Raw genomic sequence first — 10,354 nt, 5'->3', positions numbered from 1 at the left:
GTGCATGATCAAGAGTTTGGTTGATAGAAATTTGGGAAATGCATTGTAAAAGAGAATCATATTAACTAATCATATGATTGGTAATAGTTTTCGAAGATGGAGAAATTCGGGCAATGAGGGCCAACATAGGAGGAGGTAATTATTGAGGTACTTATTGGTCTTGGCATCGTAGAGACAACCAAGGCATATTTTCCTATCCACACACGTGTTTATATGTCTTAGAATTCATTAGTCAAAGTAGAGGATGTCCACCTCAATAAGTACATCTTCCTATGTCGGCCCTCTACTTTGACTATCGAATTGTAAGAAATATAAACATGTGTGTGGTTAAGAAAATATGCCTTTCCCATTTGATCCCAAGAATATCACCAAGTGTCTTTGCTTTTGCCTCACTATGTATAATATAATCGATCCATTGAAGCACTCTCACCCTAACTTTGATAGCATTGGGTGCATGTTAATGCATGTTGTGCTTGGCAATGTGGCTCAATAAAATAACGGAACATCCACACTATCCCCAAAAGATTGTTTTGTATCATATCATACCTATAGCCAATCGATCCCTCTTGTGCATTGTCATTGGTACATGAAAACTTGCAACAAATCATGCAAATGTAAACACACATTTTCATTATTCTATCTATATTGGGTACATAGGTAGAATGTGTCACTCTACTCAATGGTATGGTCATTATCGCGCGCCTATTCGATAATATAACAACATATTTGCTATGGTTCATAATGCCCTTGGGAATTGGTGACATTTGATATCATATACACATAGTAGACGTACATTGTATGCAATATAGCACGTGGAACACAAAGCAAGGCAATATAACGAGTAAAAGACACTTAAGGTGTTTGCCACATATCATATTATGCATATGATGTGTGTTTGTTATGTACTTATGTACTGTAGTGAGATGCAATTGGATGTGTTCTGGCATTTTTACCAAATAACGAGGGCCAACATTGGGGGTGGTATGTTAATATTTGCAATGCGATTTTTTCCAATTCAGACATTTTCAATGTCTTGCACCTTCAACTTCAACCTTAGTGCCTCTAGTAGTCTTTTCTTGGTGCTCCCATACTTCCTAATAGCATCACATGGGAGCTCCAACATACATAGCTTTAAGATGCCCAGAGGGCCATAGTGTGTGGTGTATGTGTGTCTCAAATTTCAATAGGGAGGAGTGAGTGACACACTCTCTTTCTCTCTCTCTCTCTCTCTCTCTCTCATACACACACACACACACACTCTCTTTTTTCTTTCACACCCAACACACAAACACTCTTTCTGTCTGTCTGTCTCTCACACACACACACACTCTCTCTCTCTCTACACACACACACACTCTCTCTCTCTCTCTCTACACACACACACACACACTCTCTCTCTCTACATACACACACACACACACTCTCTCTCTCTCATACACACACACACACACTCTCTCTCTACATACACACACTCTCTCTCTCTTTCTCTCTCTCTCTCTCACACACACACACACACACACACTTCCATCCATCAATCAGACAATCAATAGCCAGTCATTCACCCACCATCTCTCCCTTCCCATTTGGGCACTAACTTATAATAATAACCCCCTTCCTTTCCATCTCCGGTCCGAAGGTTTCCTCCTCCTCCTCCTCCTCCTCTCTCTCTCTCTCTCTCTCTCTCAATGGCAGAGCTTCCTAATACACACCAACATTCTCATCAAACCTTTGTTATTGACTACATTGGTTTGCCTCAAACCGACCCTAATGTACACCCTTCCTCTTCTTCACTTATCTCACCTAAAGAGAATGCAGATCTCGCTTCCACAGAGCTCAGCCTAGGATTAGGCTTAGCCTTTGGATCATTAACCCCAAGTGATGTCTTTTGTAATGATCCAATGGTCAAGAAGGGTATCAAAAGAACATACTCTGATTTGTCTTTGAACTCTAGTGATTTGAACAAGTCTGGGAAGTCTCGATCTCAGGGTATTTTCTTATGGGAGAATGATCAATCTAAACTCTCAAAGATATGTCATGATAATCCTCCTCTCCCAAAGTAAGTTGCCGTTTTTCATTCTCATTCTCTTTTCTCATCTAAGTCAGTCCATATAAGCAATTCATTGCTTTTGGATTTTCGTATATGGGTTTAATACATGAATTGAAGCATTATGTGTCATACAACGGATTTGAAATTGGTTTATATATAGCGTTTCTTACTAATGGAAGTTCTATATGATGTATTCAAAGCTGTTTCCAGTTTCAGTTTTCATATGGGGTTTCATATTAATGTAAATCCATTATGATATGAGCTTGAATTTGCCCCCGGGTTTCAACTGTTTGCTTTATATATTAATGGGAATTTTATGTGACAGTGGTGTTAATTCTTTCTGCGTGTGTTTCTACAGGGATAGAGTTGTTGGATGGCCGCCTATTCGATCACATCGTCGTCACAGTAACACCTTGTCTACATCTACATCACAGACAATCTCAAATGTGCATGATGTGGATAGACATTGTGCATTCCATGTGAAAGTGAATATGGATGGAATCCGGATCGGACGCAAAGTAGACCTATATTCCTACACTTCTTATGAGGATCTTTTATCAGCATTGGAGGAAATGTTTCATAGCCCTACTGGTAAGTTTCCAAGTGTCCATCCATACACACCACACCTTTTAACTGTTTATAGTAGTAGGATTATAATTACATTTGGTTGATCTTAACACATACAATAGGGAAGTAGTATATATGTGTCATTGCCATGAAATTTAGTTGATCTTAATGCATCTATATACACGGGCAGAGTTTATAGCTTCATGTATATGTAGAGGAGAAGAGATTTGCATTATGCTACCGAATTTGGTTGGTGTTCAAGTTAATGCATTTGTTGGGAAATGCCATTTAATCTTTTCTGAAAGGGTTTATCTTAATGTTTATAAAGGGCAAAGTTCACACTTCTTGAAAAGCCGGGAATTTCAATTAACCTATGAAGATAAAGATGGGGATTGGATGCTTGTTGGAGATGTCCCATGGGAGTAAGTGACAGACATGATTTCAGAACGTTTTTCATTCATTGAAGTTTAATTGTTGTCGATACAAGACATCTGTTCCTAATTGCATTCCGGATTCTTCATTACAGGATGTTTGTAAGTAATGTGAGAAGGCTTCGAATCGCGCGTGGATCGGATGTAACTCTTCCCGGTATGATCTCATACAAGGAGTTTTTTCCGAGTTTTTATGGAATTTTTTGAGGGTTAAAACTTGAAGATATCAAACTCACAGGATTTGTTTTTTATTTTTACCATTTCAGGTTCTTGTAGGCCTTCATTCCATTGAGAAAGAGAAAGAGAGAGTGGCAAGACTGACAATGTCTTCATTTTCTTTTCCATGCATAACTTGCAACCAAAGTCTCTGATGATATTCGTTGAGCGAAAAATCTGTTTGTTCCAACTCTTTTAAGAGCTGCGATCAAAGAGAGACATTAAATTGTCGATAAACCTTGCAATGGCGAAGAAAAAAACACGAAAAGACCAGTGTGAATAGAGAAAGAGTCTGAGCATAGCATTGCAGCTTTCTTTCTAGTCGAAAGTGGCTTCTTGTATCGATTTGAAAGAAAAGAAAGAAATAATGATCCAACCATTACCCAATTACTTCCTCCTCCTTATCATTCGCAAATTTTTGTAAGCCCAGAATTGTGAGGTATTTGTAAAGTGTATATCTATACATCTCTCTATGTATAATGTAATCCTCTGCGGAAGTGTTTGTTTCATGTCCTTTGTTGTCGAAGAAGTTTCATCGTATAATAAACAATCTTGACTGTCACAAGATATAGAATGGTGTTCCGAGGTGATTATTCCATGTCTTATTATTAGAAATCAGTGTTATGTATGTAATAACGATCAAGATGTGATGATCTAATTCCTGTGGAAGTATTTTGTCGGATTGTCTTCTTGTCCAAGCTTCCCCTCTGATTATATCAGCAGTCTCGATTACATGAGTGAGCCGATCGATTAAATTCTGCCCCCCCCACACACACAATGGATGGGAAATCTTTTTTTTTCTCTCTTCAGGATTCAACTGCATAGCAGCCAATTCTCTATGTTAAAATCGAAAAAAAACAACGGAAAAAGAAAAAACCGATTCCTCTCAATCTGTAGAGCGGATGGAAGAGAGATCAAAGACAGTTGTGAAAAAAAAAAATCAGATTTGAAAATGTGGAAAAATCTGATAATTCAAAATTGATAAGATAATGAATAATAAAAATGCGCCGCTGCCGGGGATCGAACCCGGGTCACCCGCGTGACAGGCGGGAATACTCACCACTATACTACAACGACTCAGATGTTATTTTAATAGAACAAAAACTATACATTATTTATCTAGTTTTTCCTAATAAATCCTCGCCTTCCTTTAAAAGGTGCAACTTCCCCTTTTGCCCCACATACCACCACTTCATAGAAATGTAATTGATTCATCGAAAGGACATTTTTCCATAGTCACCCTCGTGCCTTTACATTTAGATATTGTAACAGTCGAAAGCTCTTATCATGATCACACAAGAGATGTGTAATGTATCTATATGCATGTACATATGTGTATACATGGGTCTTTTCCACGCTATGATTTTCATAAATACCTCCTAAATCTCAATGGCACACTTCGTTTACAAAACCACGTCTTTTCGGTAGCTGACACGCGACCGCTGGTCGCAGCTAGGGAACAAAACAAAATGTCCCTTTTGTCGAAGTATTGTGTAATTGTTTTCCACGGTATGGCCCCCCATTTACTGTATCATGTTTGGCCTTTTGCAATAGGTTTCAAACACCTCCCCTCCCCCCCCCCCCCCCCCACACACACACACAAAAGAAAACTTTTCTCATAGAATTGATAACTTTTATTATAAAAGTGAAAAACATTGCACTTTGTTACTCGCACGCTTACCTCCACTTCTACAACACATCGATGTTTACATGTAAGAAAAAGCTCATCCAACCTTCAATTTTGTTTGGTAAGTCTTCTTTTATGTGTATTTATGGCGAGGACATGACTTATTTAAGAGCAATGTCTAAGCCCCTGCGAAAGAGACAACCCGTTGTTTTCAGGATCGTAGTTTGAAAAGTGTTTGTAAAGCCTATATTTTGGGGCGGCAAAGTAGTGGTGATTTTCTTGAAATAAAATCTACAAGACCTTTCTCATAAAATTAGTTTACTCTCTTCTAATACTAGGGATAACAACATTACATTGTCAAATATTTGTAAGGTCTTGCCGCTAACCCATAATTTTGCGTATTTTAGGATGGCAAAATAGTCTTGCCTTTTGGGATTAAAAAAATTGTACTATACCTTTTTTGTAAAGTTGGTAGAGCATTTTAAATTATAAGCAATGCATTCACCACCTCATGTTATGCATAAAATATCTTCTAATGGGCCTATTATTTTGAAACCTAGTTTGAAAGTTATACTATTAAGGCCTATATTTCAGGATGAAAAAAATTGTCAAGTGCATTTTTCATTTGAAAATTTACCACATTTTTGTTGTACAATTGAGCAATCTTGATAGCAAGATTGAAAAGTTGTTGTAAAGCCTAATCTTCAGGATAAAAAGTAGTGCTTTATTAGTAATAAGGATTGGATGCTTTTGTACAATTAGTTGAGCTTTTTTTTTACTAAGAGACAAGAGATGTCTTGTTACATTGGTTGTGTGCCTTATAACTCAATTCCAAGAAAACAAAGTAGCAAATTGAATCACACAAGCCTTTACTTACTATTGAGGTCTTACTAGTTCCTATATTGCAATTACTGAATCTTCTGATACTTTTTGTTATTCTCAACTCGGGCAATTAAGTATGCAATCTAATATGTTTGTTCTCTCAAGTTGGTGGTTGATTTCTACAATAAAATGGAAAAGGTTATGAGGACAAGCTATTACCATTGCGACAACTATTTTATGGTCTATGAATATGGTAATTGTATTATGGTAATGCATTATGTTTGATGGCCATATTTTTCTATAAGCCCTTTTTGAATAAGATTGAATCTCTATTGATGGGCATGCCTAGTCCTGAATATTAGAGAGAAATTTCCCTAGACCCTATTTGGGGTGATCAAAGTGGAAACCTTTAGTAATGCCTTTTAGCGATTCTTTTTCGTGATCGAGCTCCCAATTTAAAAGTGAATCCAATCAAGACTTTTGCATCTTCATTTCTCCCTCACATTACGATCAAGAAGAGAAAGACTCATTATTGAATATTCAGATGTTAGAACACTTAATTGGTCAATAAAAATGGACAAACATTTAAAAAAATAGTGATATGAAAAATGATACATATACTTATGATTAAATTGAATTTGCAGGAATCTGCAGTAAAATGAGCAATCGACAATATGTTGGACACAAGACAAGACATGGATCGGTATATGACATGATTTCTTGGTAATAGTTGGAGAGGAGTCTATATCTTACTCAATAATATGTAAGATGATTAACAAAATTCTAGAGACAAGATAAGACATGAGTTGATGTGTGTGTGATATGACTATACACAGTTTTGGAGACCAAAGAATCCATGGCCCAATATGTGACATGTTCATACAATATGTTGGAGACGAGACAAGAATGACTTGGAATGTGGTATGACTAGATAACAAATAAGAATTGGAAACCAAAGAATCCATGGCCCAATATCTGGCATGTTCATACAATATGTTGGAGACGAGACAAGAATGCCTTGGGATGTGGTATGACTAGATAACAAATAAGAATTTGAATATGAAAGAAGGTATATTAGAAGAGCCTCACTATTAACAATCGGCAACGGTTCGGTTTGAACTGAACCGAACCGCCAAACCGTGGTTAAACGGCTTAACCGTTTCAATGGTTCGGTTCAAGTTTGGGTTTTAAAAAATGGTTCAGTTCAGTTTCAACAGTAAAAAACCGCGGTTTTAACGGTTTAACGGTTTATATTATTTATTTATTTATTTTCTATAAAAAAATTGTAAAAATATTAAAAAATTGTTTTTAAACAATCTTTTCATTTTTAGACCTTATTCTCACATTTTAGGAACATCATAAAAATTTTAAAAATTTTAAATCATGAAATATTATAAATTTAAAAAAATTAAAAATTTTGACCTACGTTCAAAACCGAAACCGAACCACGAAACCGCGGTTTTTACGGTTTAATGGTTTAACGGTTTGAAAAATGTTTAACGGTTCGGCTTCACGGTTTGGTTCAGGTTTCAAAAATTTTAAACGGTTCGGTTTAGACCCTCTCGAACCGAACCGAACCGTTGCCGATTGTTACTCACTATTGATATTAAGAAGACTTAGGAGTTTCTTCTCTAAGGCCATACTTATACCAAGCATAGGGAGGTTAAGGGTAAGGATGTTTGTGCTTTCTAGGGTTTGAAAATGCATTCTTATAGTGGAAGGTTGAAACATTTTGAGACACACACACACATAGAAGATCCTACCCCCATAAGGTTAAGGATAGCCGAAGGCTTTTCCCGTCCTTATCGAGGGAGATACTAACTTGTACTCCTTCTATCAAACACAATATTGGGAACTGCAACACAATTGGAATATGTCTAATGCTTTTATGTTATAATAATAGACATGGGGTGAAAACCTATATGAAGAAGTTGAAAGGTATTCTATGTGGAATTCTAGATGTTAAAGCATGTGGGGATTATTTCCTCAAGTGCATATTCAGGTTTTCTAATGGTGTTACAAGACGTCCCTCTCCTACATAGGATGGGTAGGTAGAAGAGCCTAAGAAGTGTTGTAACAAGTGGATTTACATACAATTAATATAATTGAATACTACTCTAAAGAGACCAAGTTGTTTACAAATTGCATGCTCTAGTATGCCTCCTATGTATTTTCGGCTTAAATGTGGCACATTTGCAAGACATTGTTTTCATTGTGGTGTGTCAGGCCATTTTATGGTTGAGTGTCCTCAAGAAAGAAATAATGTAGTGGAAGTGGTACATGAGGAGCCTACAAATCATGATCAAATTCAAACTTTGACAATTTTAGAGAAAATAATGGAACCACAGATTGTGAATGATAAGGATGGAAAGACTATAGAGGATGAAGGGCAATGGTCTATAGTTTCTGGAAAGATGAAGAAGTTTAATAAGAATGTTAGGCATAATGTATTTATGGAGAAGGTAACACCGATTCAACAAATAAATTCCATGCGGAATAGACCATGGGATCGTCAGGAGGACTATCCAAAGAAATTGTCTTTTGATAATAAACGTAATTTGTATGTTCCTTGGAATAAGTGGAAATCGGTGCCTCGTTCATAGGAGGAGGCATCAGGGTTTGGAGTTTTGCATTCCCATAGTAATTCGTATGCAATCTTAGGGAATTTATTTCAAGATATGGTAGAAACATTAGCAGTGAAGGAGACAAATATTTCTCAAATTAAAGGAAAAAATAAAGTATGAAGACCACCACATGGAATGAGAGGGGATTGTGTTCTAGATTTATAATGCATGAGGTTTGGAGAATTGTGTTAAGTGAGCAATGGGATTTTTTATGTGTAGTAGAACATAAAGATCATTGTAATGCTGGATTAATTAGTTATTCTAAGGGTTATACACTATGTTATGTTGGCATTGTTCATGGGGATTATTCTGGGATTGTCATGTTTATAAGAGATCAATTTCATCTGAAAGTAATTGTTTCAAATGAATTTGGAAGATTTATCATGGTTGAGATATGTTATGAAGGGTAAGTTCTTTGGTTGGTTGGTGTGTATGCATCGAATGTTTCACAAGAACGAAAGTTGTTATGGAGATCTCTAAACTCGGTCCTTGGTAATGGTAGACTAAGTTTATTGATGGGAGATTTTAATGTTTGTTGTGAGACAAATCAATCAACATCTATCCATTCCATTATGCATGGACCAGAGGCTCAAGAATGGGGAGATTTTGAGACTAGAGTCCTACTAAGGGATGTATGGAAATGGATCAAGGGAGATGAACCTGGTTATATCCTTCAATCGACTCAATATAAGGATACTTGGAGTAGGTTGGATCGAATGTATGTAATACATATCGAAGGGTTTTTACCAGAGATTTTGGATATTTATGTGTCTTATGGGTCAATTATATCAGATCATTTCCCGGTATTTTTTGAATTTACTCACCACTCAATTAGACGTTTTCACGAGTTTTTAGGAAAACCACCATTGATTTTCAATTCCTCATTTTTGGATCATGAGGTCTTCCATGTCTATATGTGTTCATTGATTGATGCATTTGCTTATCGTGTTCAATTTGATGGGTATGAAGCGTGGGAAGTATTTGTTGTAAATGTTCAGAGGTTAACTAGGTATTATGGATTCACCATGCCTTTAGAAGGAGAAAGAAATTAAGTCTCCTAGTTAATTTACTTGATAAACGCAACTCATTATTAACTTATTCACCAACGGATGTAGAGTTGATGGGATCTCAAGAGGTATTAATTTCTACGATGCATGATCTTACGACGAAAAATTATCAACATGCTAGATTGAGGTGGGAAGGTAAACAAATTCTTAACCTTCAATTTAATCGGATGGCTAGATTGGGTTTGGTAAAAGTTAAAGATGCTATGTTGGTGTCACAAAGAAGATTAATGGCCTTTCGAATAGCAAGATCAACATTTCGTATTCCAAAAGGTTATACCTTTATTTGGGATAAGTTTCAAGAAATACTATCTTCGTATGAGCCAATTCCTGATTTAGATGGGGATCTCAAGATCTTGATTTGAGGTTTGTTGGAAATAAGAGATTGACTATGATTTCAACAAGTGTTGCTTATCACAAGTTGATTGACAAACATAAGTGGTTGGAAGAAAGAGCTATAAAGATATGGGGGTTTTCGTAAGCCCGTGGTTTCATGTGATCAAGGCAGATTGGTGTTCTCGATTGATGCTACGAGCTAAGGTATTTGGAGAGTTATGGTTAGAGCTTTACCATTGGGGGATCCATTAATAAAAAGAAACATTACTAAAGAAACGTGTTTCTTTTGTTTGGTGGAATTGGAACATAGTAGGCATCAATTTCTTTCATCCCCAATGGCAAGGATGGTTTGGAGGTGTATCAATTTAGTGTTGATGTCTCGAACTGGAGTAAGCATATCATCCTTCAGTTGGGTTTTTGCACATATGGAGAACAATGAACCAATGCCTCATTTCCAAATTATTTTTGAGTTCTTGAGGTATTGGGGGCTATGGTTCAATTGGAATATGTGGAATGACTTCACTTTTGATTCGCAAGTTGGGGTGAGAAAATATGTTCTAAAGTTAAAATGACTTCTTTTGTGGCAATTGATAGTGCTAGAGAAGTCATTAAATCTCAAG

At 36.5% G+C, this 10,354-nt stretch overlaps 1 protein-coding gene and 1 non-coding gene across 2 annotated transcripts; one reads left to right on the top strand and one right to left on the bottom strand.

The window, feature by feature from the left end:
• Window positions 1–1,638: 1,638 nt before the first annotated feature.
• LOC147852885 (auxin-responsive protein IAA6-like) lies at window positions 1,639–3,774 on the top strand. Its single transcript, XM_087332764.1, has 5 exons — window positions 1,639–2,056; window positions 2,406–2,638; window positions 2,943–3,036; window positions 3,141–3,202; window positions 3,312–3,774. The coding sequence occupies exons 1-5, from the start codon at window positions 1,686–1,688 to the stop codon at window positions 3,335–3,337; spliced, it is 786 nt and encodes a 261-aa protein (XP_087188890.1). The 5' UTR covers window positions 1,639–1,685; the 3' UTR covers window positions 3,338–3,774.
• A 3,660-nt stretch (window positions 3,775–7,434) lies between these two features.
• Window positions 7,435–7,554, bottom strand: LOC147852884 (U6atac minor spliceosomal RNA). The gene has a single exon (XR_015531369.1). It is a non-coding gene; the product is annotated as a U6atac minor spliceosomal RNA (small nuclear RNA).
• Window positions 7,555–10,354: the final 2,800 nt, after the last annotated feature.

The sequence above is a fragment of the Azolla caroliniana genome, unplaced genomic scaffold, assembly GCF_043228905.1.
Source record: "Azolla caroliniana isolate FFs.n. ecotype wild unplaced genomic scaffold, voAzoCaro1.0.p SCAF_17, whole genome shotgun sequence".
Taxonomy (NCBI): Eukaryota; Viridiplantae; Streptophyta; class Polypodiopsida; order Salviniales; family Salviniaceae; genus Azolla; species Azolla caroliniana.
Note: the sequence above shows the minus strand (reverse complement) of the source record. Positions and strands in the feature narration are given on the sequence as shown.